This window comes from Hippichthys cyanospilos, chromosome 18, assembly GCF_059441005.1.
Source record: "Hippichthys cyanospilos isolate Australia breed blue-spotted pipefish chromosome 18, RoL_Hcya_1.0, whole genome shotgun sequence".
Classification (NCBI taxonomy): Eukaryota; Metazoa; Chordata; class Actinopteri; order Syngnathiformes; family Syngnathidae; genus Hippichthys; species Hippichthys cyanospilos.
In genome coordinates, this window is record NC_142386.1 from 4,647,324 (window position 1) to 4,664,961 (window position 17,638).

Here is a 17,638-nt window from a genome sequence, read left to right on the forward strand (position 1 = left end):
TTTCAGAGACCTAAAAATTGCGTATAACATCTTTTCTACCCCTTTTTGTTGATAAAATTAAGCTAGATATGAAACGTTGAGCTATGTGCGCAATGGACTTCATTTCCCAGAAGCCATTGTAAGTGGCTTGGTGTCATCAGCCGGGCAGTGGTGGCGTGGGTTTCCCTTGCCTTTGCTATACTCTAGCGCTTGAGTTTATTTTTCTCCAAGTGACGGACAACGTCGTACTTTGTTTTGTGCCAAAATGACGGTAAGTAAATGTTATGGCGAATACAACAAAAAAAAAAAATGACGGACGTGGGCGTTTTACACTACTGTACATTGACATACCGCAGCTGCTAGCCCCTTTAGCTAGCAAACAGCATGTCAGTCGAAGTGCTATAACTACAGAAATTTACACTAAAAAGACGCTAAATTTATTTATTCCGATTGACAAATTTAATTCGAACTGTTGACGTACCGAAACGCATTTTTTATTTTTTAACTGTCACTGCTTTTATGGACACTTTGCTTACCCTGCCTTTCCAGGAACGCAAGGGAACTGCAAAGTTGGACTTTTTGAGAAAAATTGAGCTCGAAATCCAGGCTAAATGGGAGAAAAACAAAACGTTTGAGAATGATGCGCCGACAACAATTGGGGAAAGTGCAAAGTAAGTAGCGCCTTAATCTTTAATGTCTCAAAAGTATGGACTAATGAAGTATTTATGCACGTTAAGTTACATAATTGCATTTGAGTTTGGAAATTTTCTTGGGGCGTGTTTAAACACAGTTGATGGAGAAAATGAACAGAAGATGCACATTGCCACTTTGAAATGTTACAGTAGCAATGCAATTCAATTGCTTAATACTGTTCCTTCACAGCAAAAACAAGTATTTTGTCACCTTCCCCTATCCTTACATGAATGGGAGGTTGCATCTTGGTCACACATTCAGCCTGTCAAAATGTGAGGTAAGCTAAACTTATAAAGTGAAAGGAGGAAAAACACAGAACTGCGTCTCACTTGTTTTTTATGGCGTCTTAGTTTGCGGTTGGCTACCAGTCTCTGAAAGGGAAGAAATGTCTTTTCCCATTTGGTCTTCACTGCACAGGCATGCCAATAAAAGTGAGTGTTTTGTGTATTTCTTAAAATTGCCTCATGCGTGCAGTTTTTTTCAAGATTGCAAAAATATTTATACTTGTCTTCACCAAGGCCTGCGCAGATAAGCTCAAGCGTGAGATGGAACTGTATGGAAACCCGCCACAGTTTCCAGATGAGGAGGAAGAGGAGAAGGAGAAGCCAAAGACGTGTGATGAAATCATCATCAAGGACAAAGCTAAAGGCAAGAAGGTCTGAATTTGAGATTGCTTTATTTGTAATTTGTCTTTGAGAGGAGGGTTCATCCAATTTAGATAACCAGATGCCTCGCATTTCCCTTTAGGGAAAAAAATGGTTGTAACAATCGTTGTTTCTGTTGGTAAAACAGACATGAAATAGCTAACTGCTGATCGTTTTTTACTAAGCAGAACAGTAGCACCTACTGCTTAACTGACTTTCTTTCCACACTACTGCAAATTACAGTACCACAGTGAACGTGCCACGAGATGGTGCCAAAGTAATTCATATTAATATTATTATTATTAAGTCTTTCTCCTTTATGCCATTTATGCCTCCTGTTAGAGTAAAGCTGTGGCCAAATCTGGTTCCGCCACCTTCCAATGGAACATCATGAGGTCTCTAGGCCTGACTGACATCGACATTTCCAAGTTCGCTAATGCTGATCACTGGCTGGAATATTTCCCCCCTCTGGCTGTTAAAGATCTTAAAATGATGGGTGTCAAGGTACAAATTTATCTTTATTAAACTAAACACACACACACACGCACACACAATTGAAAGATGAAATGTGCCCTGTGATCCCCCAGGTGGATTGGCGACGATCGTTTCTCACCACAGACGTCAACCCTTTCTATGACTCCTTTGTCCGCTGGCAGTTTGTCACCCTGAAGGAGAGAAAAAAGATTAATTTTGGGAAAAGGTGAGATGGAAAATATCTGCATTTGTTGGATGTTAGTGTATTGTGATTGTTTTTTTGTTTTGTTTTTCAGGTATACCATCTACTCCCCCAAGGATGGACAACCATGTATGGACCATGACAGGCAGACAGGAGAGGTATGCTTACTCAGCATGATTTAAAAAAAAAAAAAAAAAAAAAGGTACGATCCTGTTTAGTCGCTACTATTCAGGATTGAATTTAATTTGGGAAAAGGGATATGGAAACGTGGATTAAATGTTAAAATTTATTTGTTATATGCAGATATTTGGTATTTTCACCTCATTTGTAGGGTGTCGGACCTCAGGAGTACACACTCATCAAGATGAAGATTGTTGAGCCCTACACGGCCAAATTCAAGTCAAAGGTTTTTTATAGCAGGTAACAAACTTTACCGCTGCTCTTTTGGGTGAATTTAAGAGACATTAAGCTTTGTTAAAAGCAAAGTATACAACATTGACGCAATCCTTCCTGCAGCTCCATGAAAGGTAAGAACATCTACCTGGTGGCTGCAACCTTGAGGCCAGAGACCATGTTTGGTCAAACCAACTGCTGGGTGAGGCCCGACATGAACTACGTTGCCTTTGAGACCGCTGGTGGGGATGTTTTCATCTGTACCAGAAGGTCTGCCAGGAACATGTCCTTCCAGGGCTTCACCAAGGAAAATGGTGTAGTCCCCGTGGTCATGGAATTATCAGGACAGGTATGCATGAACTATATTTAATTATAGGTGCGTAAGACCAGGACACGGTCATTTTAAAACCATTGCCTTTTACGGCAGTTCTTCCAACAGTTCACAAAACATTTTTATTGGCAGGACATCCTTGGCTGTGCTCTGAGTGCTCCTCTGACATCATATAAGATTATCTATGCTCTGCCCATGCTCACCATCAAGGAAGACAAAGGTACGGGAAAATTAGTACCCAAAAAAATATTAATCACACTGGTGTTTTTCATCCTGGAAGAAAAGTTAAATGCCAGAATCAAAATTCTAATTATCCTCATGTCCACCTAAAGGTTAGGGAAGGCAATGAGATGTGTTAAACACGAGATAGATTTCCTGCCCTGGCATTTCATCAGCCTCCCAAGCAGCTTTACTTACCTTTTTCCTTTCAGGAAACATACATCCCAGTGCTCATCATGTACAGTTAGACACCAACTCACACCTTTCCCCTCTTGTCTTTTCTTTCAGGGACCGGGGTAGTTACCAGCGTGCCTTCTGACGCCCCCGATGACATTGCTGCTCTCAGGGACATCAAGAAAAAGCAAGTAAGTTGCAGATTTTTGTACAAGGCCTCAAACTAAATAACAAAAATTCTTGGGTTCATTGGACCAAATGACACATTTATTTTGACAATGATTGGTAAGCTAAAACTGGATATGTGTGTTTGGAAGGCCCTGAGGGAGAAGTACGGAATTGAGGACAAGATGGTACTGCCTTTTGAGCCGGTAAGCTCCTCTCTTCAGACCTGTCCCCTTAAAGCCATCAGTTGTGTGGTTTTAAAGCTAGTATGTGTATTCCTGTATTTCAGATTCCCATTATAGACATTCCAGGTTATGGGAACTTGTCTGCTCCGCTGATCTGCGATGAACTCAAGATTCAAAGCCAGAATGACAAGGAAAAACTGGCTGAGGCTAAGGAGAAAGTCTACCTGAAGGGATTCTATGATGGGGTTAGTCCACTTTGAATGACTCTACTACTTTTCTGTAATAGAGCATATATTAGGTACTGTATGTCTGACAAGGCACATATCCAAAGAAAATGTCTGTGGACTCAATGATGCAAATACAGCATGCACGTGAGATTCATTGTCATACATTGTGCAACCGAAACTATTTTACAATATTGTTTAACCACTTGTAGATCATTATTATCTGATATGTATTGAGCACCATATGTTCAAATAGGAACACAAATTTGCTGTATTTTACTGATGAATTATTCTCCTCAGATCATGTTGGTTGATGGCTACAAGGGGAAGAAGGTCCAGGATGTTAAGAAGCCTATCCAGAAAGTGATGGTAGAAAAGGTAGAACCGCCTTTGTCTCCAGTTTGTAATGGACATTATTTAAGTCAAGTCATTGATTTATTGATATCTAAAAATGTTGACGCCTCCTCACTGATTCTTTCCAGGGTGAGGCCTGCATTTACATGGAGCCAGAAAAACAGGTCATGTCGCGTTCGGCTGACGAGTGCGTGGTGGCGCTCTGTGATCAATGGTGAATGATGCAAAGTCGCAAACTGAGCACAATTATGGAACGGAACGTGAGTGTATTCAAATGAGCTCATTTGTATCTCAGGTATTTGGACTACGGCGACGCTGAATGGAAGCAGCAGGCCAATGAAGTTCTTAAGTCTTTGGAGACGTAAGATGACCATTTTCTTGTCATTTTGGAACATACATTTTATGCTTTTTGCAGTTGTTGAATAAGCAATGAAACAAATAGCAAATTGTTTGAATGTATGTATTTATTTTTTGCTATCTAAGCATTATTCCATTCTGCACAGATTTTGTGATGAGACCAGGAGAAACTTTGAGGCTACTTTGGCATGGCTGCAAGAGCATGCCTGCTCCCGTACTTACGGGCTTGGTAAGTGTTCATTTCAAATGTAATGCTTGTAAATTATTCTTAACATTTTTACTGGTCATAAAGAATTTGTCCATCTGGGGGGAAAGAAATGAATAATTTACTGTAGAGTTCCACCAAAATGAAACTGATTGGCCAAAACTGAGTTCCGAAAATGAAAAACGCTTGGCCAAAAAAAAAATACTGTACAGTCCATCCCTAGAATAAATCCAAATGCTTTTTTGTTCTTTGATTGTCATGACCTGTTCAACTACACAATTTTTAGCCATTGGTTTCTGTCTTTTTTTGATAGCTTTCGTCTATTTTTCAGTGACTGCCTACACATTTAAACAAGCAAAGCCATCTCAAGATGGTCTCTTTCTCACTGAAAGTGTCTTAAAGGCTGTCGACAAGCTTGACACTGCAGCTGGCATGTTTTTATACACCTGAAAGAGAGCAAATGCTTTCTTGTATTTTAACGCTCTACAAACTGACAGCAGCTTATCCTCCTTTGCCAGGAATACTTTTTTTTTTTTTTTTGCTTCTTTTTAAAATTATTTCGGTTCCCTGTTTTTACATAAGCCTGCTGTCTTTTTAATGCTTTTTTGTTGTGTGTGTGCATATAGGTGTCATGCGTGTTTGTGCTTTGTTGCCATAGGAACACGGCTGCCATGGGACGAGCAGTGGCTGATTGAGTCGCTCTCGGACTCCACAATCTACATGGCCTACTACACTGTGGCCCACCTCCTCCAGGGAGGCGTGCTCAATGGACAGGGGGCCTCACCGCTTGGCATCAAGTAAGGGTACAAATACCAAGGAGCCAAAACACCACATCATACACACAGAAATCATAATGTAACCGTTTTTTTTTGTTGTTGTTGTTTTTTTTAATTCTGTGTATGTGTCTCTCAGACCACATCAAATGACCAAGGAGGTGTGGGACTTTATCTTTTTCAAAACATCCCCATTCCCAAAGACTGACATCCCAAAAGAACATCTTCAGAGGCTCAGAAGGGAGTTTGAGTATTGGTACCCAGTGGACGTGCGTGTGTCTGGTAAAGACCTAGTGCCCAACCACTTGTCTTACTACCTCTACAACCACGTGGCCATGTGGCCCAATGACAGGTGAGCTTGTGATCATTATACATGTCTATGTGACTCTGTATACGCCATAGAGCTTTAAGTACAGTGTTATCCAACTCTAGACATCTCAAAATGACTTCAAAATGTGTTTTCAATGAAGTTTTGAGCAAGCATGTCGCAAGGGTTAGGGTTGGGTCAAATTGTGCCTCTGTTATCAAATCAATAATATGCATCCCACCGACACATTTGACCACCGTATAGAATACATGTGTAGAAAAAAGCTAATGTATTTTCAGAATCAGCAGCCCTAGGGAGCATTTGAAAGTCTTAAAATATTGCCAAAATCAACGAGGCATCTTCTGATGCACCGTGTCATGTGTCCACCTAATTCCAGAATCTGTAAATGTTGCTGTGACATTGATAAGTGCTTCGCTTGATTGACAGTTTTTTTGGAAGGATCGGCTGACTTCTTTACACATTGTCTTGTATGTCTGTAGCACATATAACCAAATAAACAGATGGCGTCTCAAAGACATAAAAGTCATAAACCATGTTCGTTCCACCACCAACGTCCCCTTCTGTTGTCCACAGTGGGAAGTGGCCGCAGGCTGTTCGAGCCAACGGACATCTGCTTCTCAACTCTGAGAAGGTGAGTAAAATTTGAAAGGTATTATTTGTCATATTGAATCAAACAAACTAGTCACAGATAAATGATGCCCCAGCCCCTCGCATTTGATGAAACTCTCTGTGGGCTTTTCTGTTACCATCTGCTTTTCTTGTCCATCCAGATGTCCAAATCAACTGGAAACTTCCTCACTTTAAGCCAAGCCATCAAAAAATTCTCTGCAGACGGTATGCTGATTCCATCTTGTGCTGTCATTTTTCCATTCTCCTAAATTAGACACTTGACAAATCACATTTGGGGATGATAATGAATGAACATTCAAAACTTGTTCATGAGGCAACTGTTTTTTTCTCGTGCGTTATCTGCGGTGAAACTCTTCAACGTAAAACCAGTATGAAAACATCTCAAAAGTTAGCAGATGTTTAACAAGGGCAACATCAAGCTCTCCCAGTCCTCTAAGGTATTTATTTAACTTGAGTGAAAAGTTACATTAAAGCTATATTCTTATTTTTATTTTACTGCTATTTTCATTGAATTCACATTGAAACTAAAGTGAAACATCTGCTGAGCGCATGAGTCATTACACATTATTATCCAATAAACATTTTGTTAGAAAATAAACAACATCATTTGTATTCCTGATGAGATGCAGGTCTGTGCCAGATATAATTTATTGCCCAATTAGAATTGACTTCCTGAATGATCATTCACTTGGTTTTAACTTGTTTTCATCACAATTTAGCTATTGAAATGACTCTCGCTATATAGGGAAGTACATCACAAAAGCAATATAGAGGAGAGTTAATTGCCAGTTTTAATGTTTCTATCAGTCCCGGCCTTTCTCGCTATAATTTTTTTCACCTTTGTGCCTGAAAGAGCATATTGCATCAATTTTCTCTCTTGCCGACACCCTGTTTTCTCCCACCTCCTCTTGGGTTGAGTGAGTTGAATAATAGATTCCATGAACAGGTCGGGTTGTCTGTTTGTAAGTCTCCGGTTGCCAGTAAAGAAGTTTACGTTCTGACATCAAGAGTCGCGAATCAGGTTCACGACCCCTTTTGAATCTCTCGCCGGTGCCTGTCGGGCGTTGACTGACGGCTTCTTGCCTGTTCTTGGAGACAGAGGGCCCGGAAGGCAGGTTTCTGTTCGCTGTTGCGTTGCAGTTCACTTGTTTGACAGCTGTGGGATCAGCAGTCTGTGTGAGCGAAAACTTATCCTGGTGGCATCGCTTATATCGCCGTGATGTCTAATTAAGGCATCTCTTGATGAAGTTGTCTCCTAGCTGGAGGTAATGTCTGCTGGGTATTTGCAGGAGTCTCAAGTTGACAGTCGTTTTGCTGATTAAGAGATAAAGTCATTTGTGCACGTGTTTGTCTATGCATGAATTAGTGCCTTTCCTCAAATAGTGGCCCCCGCTCTGATCGACGCTAGCCTTGTCTCGTTGCCGGGTTTGTCTGCCACATGAGCAATGTAGAACTGTGTTCTCAACCTTTCTTCTGTCTGTACTTTAGGTATGCGTCTGGCTCTGGCCGATGCAGGTGACACGGTGGAGGATGCCAACTTTGTGGAGACCATGGCGGATGCAGGCATCTTGCGCCTGTACACCTGGCTGGAATGGGTGAAAGAGATGATAGCCAACCAGAACAACTTGAGGACCGGACCTGCTGACACTTTCAATGACCGCGTTTTCGCCAGGTAGACATAGACTTTCATTTACAGTACATGTAATATGGGCACATGTATTGGGACATTTACAGTAATGGTTACTCAGAGTGTTTGAGTCTGATTTACTAAAAGTTTGCATATAGTGAACACCAAATTTTGCTCCCCTATCCCCAATATTAAAAAGCAGTACACTCTCACCGACCATATCGGTTTGACGCTTGTGCGTATCCATTTGAAATTTCATGCAAAAGCTGAAGTAAAATAAATGGTGAGGCACTCAATCCAGTAGCAAGCCTGCCTGGAAGCATTTCAGAGGGTGCATTCAAAGCAACTTGACACCTCAAGCCCGAATGTTTTGTTTCTTTGCAAGCGAGATGAATTCTGGAATTTTGAAAACGGAGCAACACTATGAGAGGATGATGTTCAAAGAGGCTTTGAAGTGCGGCTTTTTTGAGTTTCAGGTAAATAAAATTTTCATCTTCCCAAGCAATTGTTTTTTTTTTTTCCCTAAGAAGCTCCCGAGTCCATCCACAACCAATATTAATATAATGAATGGTGGTTCCTACAGGCTGCCAAAGATAAGTACAGGGAGTTGGCCATTGAAGGCATGCACAGAGAGCTGGTGTTTCAGTTCATAGAAAGACAAACACTGCTGCTGGCCCCCATCTGTCCACACCTGTGCGAGTACACCTGGGGCCTGCTGGGCAAGGTAAGAAATATGCAAATTTGCCCATTTTGTGATTAGCCATACTGGCCGGTAGTTCAAACTTAACTTTCATCCTTTCCACCCGCCTCGGTGTTCAATTCTTTTTGTACACTTGAAAGGAGGACGGGGCACCAAAGCGGCGTTTTAAAAGACCGGTGCTAATATATATTCATGAGTATACCCGCCTTCATCCCGGCTTATTTAATCCTCTTCTAACACTCTTCCTCACTGTGACCACCAGGAGCTTGTCTTCACACACAAACGCACTCACACACTTATACACCTTCTCTTGTAGCCATTTTTAAATTGAGGCACACACTTATTGTGCATGTCCCTAACAACTCAGAGGGCCAATTTTTTTTTCAACGCTCTAATGTACGAGTTCAAAAGAAAGCTGCTGCGCTTGTGATGTGTATTTTTGGTGGTCACCTAGCAACAACCGAAGCCTGACAAGTTTGATTCCTTGCACTGGCTCAAAAGCTAATAGGCGCCAACTTCTTCACCCTGCTGCGTTTTGTTATTATAATGATGCAGTTTTCTAAAGTCCCATTAAAGCTGACTTCCCTCTTCCATCTCTCTCTCTATCCCTTGACAGCCTCTTTCTGTGACAAAGGCGTCATGGCCCATCGCCGGTCCAGTAGATGAGATTCTCATCCGCTCCTCTCAGTACCTGATGGAGACGGCACACGACCTCCGACTGAGACTCAAAGCATACATGCTTCCCCCCAAAAATAAGGTACCATGCTGGCATACCATTGAGTTCAATTTATCTGATGGCTATCCAAATTTACAGGTGGGCCCTGATGTATGCTCCACACAGTGCCACCCCCGTTTTATAGTTCAATGTAGGCTGGATTTATTATAATATTTTCATATTAGATGGATGTTGGACTTCTTTTTTTTTCCTTGTATTTAATGAATTGATGGAATACAATTTTCACGATTTGCACATACACTCTGTAAATGTTTCTTTTTGGAACCAGTTGTAAGTGGAATTGCTATTGTTAGATCTTTTTTTTTTCCGCTTGAACAGAAAGATAACTCAAAACCCCCCGGCAAACCTTCCCACTGCACCATCTATGTGGCCAAGAGCTACCCTGCATGGCAACACAGTGCCTTATCCCTACTGGGCAAGCACTACAAGGTCAGCGACATGCACACGCATGGTATACATGTTTGCTTAGGTGGTTGCCGAATGTCGACATTTTGCCGGTGTTTATCCTCTGTGTAGAGCAACAATGGCGTTCTTCCTGACAACAAGGTGATTGCAACAGAGCTGGGAGCGCTGCCTGAGCTAAAGAAGTACATGAAAAGAGTCATGCCCTTTGTGGCCATGATCAAGGTACACCAGTAATGCTGTAGCAGTCCATTTGTTGTTATTGTTTTTCTTGTTAATATTCATGTTTTTGTTGTTTGTTTTTAATTCCTTTCAAAAACTGCTCTGCAACTTTTGCGGCTGTCCGTAGGAGAATCTAGAAAAAAACGGGCCCAGGGTTTTGGATCTTGAGCTGGAGTTTGACGAGAGGGCAGTTCTGATGGAGAACCTGGTGTACTTAACCAATTCCCTGGAGGTATGTTGACGCCTCGCAAGACTGATTGGACTCTCAAAGACGCCTGGCATACTGCCGCTCAGCAGTCAGCCAGCATGATGTACAATGTCCATTGTGTTAGTTTATTTTTCATGCTTAATGCAGCTGGAGCGGATCGACATCTTGTTTGCGTCCGAGGCAGACGACAAAGTGAAGGAAGATTGTTGCCCGGGGCAACCGTACTGCGTGTTCAGATCCGAGGTGACAGTTCACGTGAAGGATGACTTTGTGCTTCTCAATATTCCATGCGGTCAGCCTAAATTTGAAATGGACAATTTGTCTTTCGACAGCCGGCCGTTTGTGTGAACCTGGTCAACCCTCAGCCGTGCAACGGCCTCTTCTCGACCAAGCTTGACATCAGGCAGGGGGACACCAGGGATAACATCATCCGCAGACTCGCTAAGGTCAACAGACTCATCAAAGGTTGGTTATTCGCTATGTTGATTTTGGGGCTATTTAAACCGAAAGCATATTTGGACTCTGTTTTGCCACTCCCGGACAATTTGTCACAAACATTTTAATAATCCTTGCCCCTGACGTCCTAGTGCCGTGCTTCTCCCATCAGATCTCTCTAAAGTGAAGCTGATGAGGTACGAGGACCCACTGCTGGGTCCTCGTCGGGTGCCTGTGCTGGGACAGGAAGAGCTGGGAAAGGTCGTCATCTCCCCTCAGTCCACGTTCAGCATCAACCTGGACAAGAAGAAGGTCACGTTGGCTGACAACGGCCTCACTGTGGACATCGGTGACACTTTGGTCTACCTGGTTTAATGTAAAACACACACACACAGTCATCATGAAATATTGTGACACAAGAGGACATCATGATTTGACTTCTGGATTTTTTTTAATTAAAAAAAAAAAGTTTAAAAAAACTGGAGAAAACTTTATCATTAAAATAAGAGACAGCTCCTGTTGTTTTCATACTGATGCAATCATTTGCTGGCTTGTTCGGTTCTACTAAAGTGAAGTTTCATTATCCCTCCTGTTGTGTCTCTATAGATGCTGTTTGTACAACATGTTTTTTTTTTTTTGTTTCCCAAAGAAATAATAAACCCTGTGAAATGAAATGTTTAGCATCTTCAGATTTGTTTTCCTCCTTCACACACACCCTTCTTATATTTCATTTCTTTCCAGGACACATTTTGTACACTTTGGTAATAAATTGATATTTGCGTAGCGCAATAATCACCTCCTGTAGCAGTGGACATCCGGATATCGATTGGAACGAGGTACTAAATTAAGCTAACTTGATGGTCACATGCACACTTAATGTCTTTTAATAAACTGAGAATTCTTCAAAGTAACCCAAATACCAAGAATTATAGGACACTTTGCCCCTTATCTCTTTCCTTTCTGAATTCAGCTTTTGAGAGGGCGGCCCTCATCCTGCTGGGTCAATGGTGAGTATGTGTTTTGTTATCACAATTAGGGTGTTTGTTACTGGTTTGGTAAAATGAGCACAACATTACAAACAAAAAACTAAACTGAAAAAGCACATAAAGATTGCATGGAGGAATTATGTCATTATTTACTGTCAGTGTCGGCAATAAAGCATTAAATAAAAAATCAATAAATTGTTGACAAGATGATGGCACCAGAAGATGTTTAAAAGTGATATTACATTGTCTGGTATTTATTTCTATGCATTTCACTGTAAGTTTGTTTTTTTAGTACGAGGGTGTCAACAAAAAAGTTAACTTGTCACAGCTAACATAAGAAATAAATCCCCTTTTGCTTGTGAATTGTAGGTACTGTACTTTCTCCCAGAATCAATTTTCCCCTTGCCTGCACCTCATTTGTTGGAAACAGTTTTTGTTTTCATGCCCAAGGGCGAAATTTACCTGATTTGTGTTTATAAGGAACATGTACATCAGGGATGCGTCATCCTGCCATGATTCAAAGCTATGAGAACTGTTTTACTCCTACATACTGTTAATTTTCAAGCACACATATGTTTCCTGTCAGTTTTGGATAGCTATGGCAAATGATGAGCTACAGAGCTTTGCATTTGTAATTTAAGCCTGCTTGATAGTCACACGGACAGAACCCCGTGATTAATTAAACATTGGTTTGTATTTTGAAGAGAATAGCTGTAAACAGGATATTGCATCAGCAAGCATGCTTTAAAGTGACTTTGAACAAAAGGTCAAAACAACTTAAAAGTACTTTCAACTCATGATTTGACTCACGCTAGTACACTTTCCATGGCAGGTAGTACAACGATTATATAACTAAAACGTTATTTCATCTTCAAAATATTTTTTTTAATCATATTTAGTATGTTTTTCTCAAGTGTGTTTTCTTGTCTATACGTAACCCTGATATGTATCTTTTTGTAGAGTTAAGTGCAGAGGACAGCTAGCAGACTTATCTCTACCGGACGGGGCTTTAAAAAATAGAGAATTCTGCCAAGCCTTGCTTGGGACCGCTTTATCAGCCCCTGACACACTCCCGCACACTGGGTGCGTGTCACTTCTTGCCGAATCTCCCAGGCCTCACTGCCTCTCTGGATGCCAGCAGCTTCTAGTGATGGAGCAGACCACTGTCACACACCAGTAAGTGTTTGGCTTGTCGGACGCTTTTCCTCACTGCTGAGTGTTATGGCAAAGAGTGTTTGGCTAAGCTTCTGTGTGCTTTCCAGCTTTGTGTTAAATCACAGACCACAATATTAGGTACGCACACAAAAATGTAACCACTGCCTCATATACCTGGCAACAGTCGAGTAAGGGGGGTAGAGGAAATTATGTTTTCCTCCTCAAGGCACTGAAAAAGAGGACTGAAAATCAATAGTTTTGAGTTACCAGTGTGGTCACAGAATAAACATTTGATGGAGGTATACCTATGAATTATCTGTTTGATTTGTGACATCCAACTGTGCTAAATAATAAAATGAGCTGGTACGAGTGGCTGTTTGGTTCATGTTCATATCCATGCGATGATATCAATGTGCTTCATGCATGGATTATCTGCTGCATCTAGACCCTTGGCTACAAGGTCCACATTTCAGGAGAGAGGGGATGGAAGTTTTTCCACAACAAGTGACCCAAATTGGAGGTCGGACAAAGTGCCTTACGTGAGCGCAGTCCCGCTTACTCAGCCCGGCCTGGGGGTCACCACCACGACGTTTACCACCATCACGCAGACGGGCGGCGACTGGAGCAGCGGCCTGTTTGACATTTTCGGAGACAAGTCCACATGTAACTTTTTTTTTTTTTTTTTTTAATGATTCCAGAGCTTGAAACTATATTCTTCCCGCGCAGGTGTCGTCGGTGCCTTTGCGCCGTGCTGTTTGGACCTGATTCTTGCCACCATGTACAACGAGAGTCTTTGTTTGCCTCTTCTGCCTGGGTCCACCTTCGCCATGAGGGTCGCGCTCAGAGAGCGGTACAAGATACAAGTGAGCGTTATGTACTCGACCGATCTGATCGGGGAATATATGTAAACCACAAACATTGTCTCAGAGAACGCTTATCATCGATACTACAAAATTAACAGGATTTATGCATTCCTGCGTGTATTGTTTCATAGGGGAACATGTGCAATGACTGGAGCACCGTGTTTTGCTGTTACTCCCTGGCCGTGTGTCAGATGATGAGAGAGATGAAGCGACGCATGCTGAATCGAACGTACCACGTGTCCACCGCGCTGGAATCCTCTTGACTGGACCGCCAGACCCGAACCCCAAACAAACTCTGAGCGGCGCCGTTTCCGAGTGCCCCTGAAGGAAGCCTTCATTGGCCACTTCATTAGGTACACTTGCACAATCAAATTTAATGAAACAATTGTGTCAGCGTAAAATATATCAATGTGCACTTATTTACTTTGTAGTTTTATCACAATTAGCTGAAATATTACATTTATTGATCTCGTTTGCTTGTCATTTTTCTGGGTTACATTATTGTCCACACCTGAGGAAGAACTTCAAATTTCTGCAACCGCAATAACAAATACACTTTATCGTTAAATGAATGCAGTCAGCATCTATGACAACAGCCCGCAATGTGCATGTAAACAACAAAATATGTGAGCTGTCTGACGGGGAGGAAATGACAAAGTAGACATTTTGGGCTAATTTTAACATTTAGCAAGCAGTCTCTCTGATAGTCTTCTTGCTAAATGTAAAAAATTTAACTTTTAAGTCTAAAAAGATTAAAAATGTATTTCTTCCAAGACGTGATGTAGTTGGGTTGACACGTAAAATGCATCCTTTGCTGCCATAATCTGCTTTATCTGGTTCCTATCAAAGCACGTTTCAGTTTAAAAAAAAAAAAAAAAAGAAAGTCTTCTGTATTATTTTACTGCACGTCCGGAGATATGAGCCTCATAATCTTTGCAGCCGCTGCGTTGTAATACTTTATGGATTTGGCAGGTCTGAGCTTTTTGATTTTTGTCTTGCACACTAAAGGTCAGCTGACGCATTAAATGTAATCCCTCTCTGGTACATAACAGTGAGATAAAATATGGAAGCAATGCGGCCACAAAGTTGAGAACCTGTACCATGGATATAAAAAGTCATTGTTCAAATGGAGTCTGTGATATTTAAAAAACGAAATCATTTCAAAACTTTTTCGCACATTAGTGACCTAAAGCATGTTCATTAGGAAAAAAAAAAGTTGTAGGAAAAGTGTGCACACCCTTTTATAACAGAATTAAACCATCTGTGAAAAATAGTTCAGACGTCCCTTTTATATTGTGCTCGTCTTAATGAAGTGTCCAATGTTCCCCAAAAAGGCCTTGGGCGACCCCAGACATGTCACGTTTAGAGCCACAACAACATCAACTGTAGTTAAAAGCTGTATTGATAATAAATTGAACTTTCATACTTGCTGTTGTGCCTTAATGCATCCCCGCCTGCATTTCCACCCTGCAGGCATTCAATCAAGCCATTAATCTTGATTGCCGCTCTTCCCTCATTTTCAAATGCCAGCCAGCAAGCGTTCACCGCGAGAGTGCGAAAACATCATTATACACAAAGCAGATGGGTGCTCAAAGGGCAAACACGCCATTTATTCCCATCACAGGTTGGCTGATTACCTGGCTGCAAATTCATAGCAATTCAAGAAAAGCTACATTTTTTTATATTAAGGAGAAGAAAATCCTAAAACTCAACGAATCATGTTCCACTTTTGCAGTCTCGCTGTACCGCAGATTTTTGTCGTGCACGCGTAATTTTATATTGTGAATTGTTTTGCTATAAGAAAGTCCAAAGTTGTGTATCATCGCACGCTAAAAACGAAATGTATCTACAGCCTAACACAATTATTTTAAATGTTATCTACCATGCATTTACTCTCAATGGGGGCGGGGGAGCCTGCTCGACCACCAGGGGGCAGTCCTGCTGTAGGCGTGAGTTGAGTGCTGTTTTCTAATAATAATCACAAGGCGTGAAGCCGCCCAGAGGGAGAAGTAGTCAGTCCAGTTTGCTGATCTGAGGTCAGATTGGAATTCACCCAGCGGGAGTAGAGGTCAAGTTTTGAAGCCGTCTCGGGCGCATCTGAAGTCAGCAGGCGGGCCATAAAACGTGTGCGCTCATATTACTTCCTGCACTTTCAGCATCAAAACGCACAGATGCATGGGAGGTGGAGTACACGCGCTTATAGAAAACAACCCTTTGGGGAAATGTGTGGATGAGTAATTTAGACTATCTCTATGATGCGATTGCACTCTTTTGCCGCTTGCAAACAGATGAAATCAAAACACAGCTCAAGGGGGAGCACATCAGAGTCTCAAGTTGCTCACCCACTAACACTGGAAAGATGATGAGGCGACAAAGAAGTGTTATGTACACCGAGCTGCCACTCATTTTTTTCCCCCTCCCTGTTCACCTTCCATTGCTTTTTCTTGACAAGACACACATGCTTAAAACCGCACCACCTTCGACAAAATCCATGCCGTCAAGGAACCCGCAAATTGTATAATAGTGTTTTAAGAAGTTGTAGAAATGTGATGTACAGGCTAAGGAGCATATACATTTCCTGGGCATGTGCTTCTGAATATCTAACAGACACAGCCACATATTGATATTTGCATATGGATATTTGTGGAAAATGCATAATTCCTTAAACATTTTTTTTTTTTAACCGAGGTCGTCAGGCAATGTTAATTTGTACCAAATACTTGTACATGTGAAAACGTAGATGTCGAACTCCAGTCCTCGAGGGCCGGTATCCTGCAAGCTTTTGAACCCTCTCCCTCCAACACACTTGATTCAAATGATTATCTTATTAGCAGGCATTGAATCATCATTTGGGAGAGAGGGTTAAAGGAGAGAAGGTTAAAAGACATGCAAGATACCGGCCCTCAAGGACTGGAGTTGGACAACTGTGTGTTATATGTATGTAACTCCATGCAACCCTGTAGAATGGATAGTTTTGATTTTTTTTTTTTTTTTTTCAAAGTCAAGCCTACACAGAGAAAGTAGACCAGGAAAAATATGAAAAAGAGAAAAGTAGGGTGAAATCTGCAAAGCTGGAACACTTGCTCCCCTGGTGATACAACATGCAGCACCTGGGTTTTACACACACACGCACACACACCTCCACTCTGTTCGTATCACATCCTCCGTGACAGTCTGTAGTTGCAAACTGCCTTTCGTATGTCTCCTGCTTGCCATCTTGTCCTTCTCTGTGCACACACACTCATGCCCAAACACACATATATATATATATATATATATATATATATATATATATATATATATATATATATATATATATATATATATATATATATATATATATATATATATATATATATATATATATATATATATATGGTTAAGTTATGCGTCTCAGGAAAAAAAGAAACAGTAGTTTCAGAGGAAGTGTCAGAATATAGTAGAAAGAAATGGAGTCGGACAGCACAGAAATAACCAAGGCGAGGTGCACATTTATCACTTTGATCACTGGGGTGACACACTATTCAGTGGAGTATATAGACACTATGCACTCTCATACACACACACCTGTATTCACTTGTGCAGTGCAAATGAAAGTTTGAGACACCCAGCTGAAACTGAGAAGCGAGGCGTTCGGGTGGAGGAGGAAAAAGGCGTGATTAGATGGAATTTTCACAGCAAGGACAGTATCATTGATTTATCAATAAGCTACACACCATATATTATATTTTTTCGCTTGGGGGGGGTCTTGGAGTATTAATATCCAATTTTTAGCTTGCACTAATACACATTATGCCATTTCAGATGATCTCAATAGGGAACATTTATTTGGTTTGAATGAACTGAGTCGGCCGGTGACAGCTAAGCGCTAACAAACGTCTTTTCTCTCTGCAGGCTAGCTGGAGCTATATTGGCGGGTGAAGCAAACCAGAGAGGGTGATTGTCTCCTTTGAAGGTACCATCGCAGCTCCGTT

At 41.4% G+C, this 17,638-nt stretch overlaps 2 protein-coding genes across 3 annotated transcripts; both read left to right on the forward strand.

Moving 5' to 3' along the window:
• Positions 1-106: 106 nt before the first annotated feature.
• Positions 107-11,334, forward strand: lars1b (leucyl-tRNA synthetase 1b). Its single transcript, XM_088441236.1, has 32 exons — positions 107-250; positions 529-650; positions 862-949; positions 1,023-1,103; positions 1,191-1,328; positions 1,659-1,820; positions 1,904-2,016; positions 2,087-2,150; positions 2,324-2,412; positions 2,509-2,734; positions 2,849-2,936; positions 3,224-3,300; positions 3,427-3,480; positions 3,564-3,704; positions 3,984-4,061; positions 4,166-4,251; positions 4,333-4,398; positions 4,541-4,623; positions 5,258-5,396; positions 5,512-5,724; positions 6,274-6,331; positions 6,471-6,534; positions 7,819-8,002; positions 8,343-8,433; positions 8,541-8,681; positions 9,274-9,414; positions 9,712-9,822; positions 9,910-10,020; positions 10,145-10,249; positions 10,373-10,468; positions 10,558-10,690; positions 10,833-11,334. Exons 1-32 carry the CDS (start codon positions 245-247, stop codon positions 11,033-11,035), a joined length of 3,552 nt encoding a protein of 1,183 aa, XP_088297362.1. The 5' UTR covers positions 107-244; the 3' UTR covers positions 11,036-11,334.
• A 1,125-nt stretch (positions 11,335-12,459) lies between these two features.
• Positions 12,460-17,622, forward strand: plac8l1 (PLAC8 like 1). 2 transcript variants are annotated; one of them, XR_015868606.1, is made up of 5 exons: positions 12,460-12,822; positions 13,247-13,464; positions 13,528-13,664; positions 13,796-14,017; positions 17,559-17,622. XR_015868606.1 is itself a non-coding variant. In XM_088441245.1 (4 exons), exons 1-4 carry the CDS (start codon positions 12,797-12,799, stop codon positions 13,925-13,927), a joined length of 513 nt encoding a protein of 170 aa, XP_088297371.1. In that variant the 5' UTR covers positions 12,460-12,796; the 3' UTR covers positions 13,928-15,093. The 2 variants fall into 2 exon arrangements, 1 of the variants encoding a protein (XP_088297371.1); XM_088441245.1 differs by lacking the exon at positions 17,559-17,622 and having other exon boundaries at positions 13,796-15,093.
• The last annotated feature ends 16 nt before the right edge of the window (positions 17,623-17,638 follow it).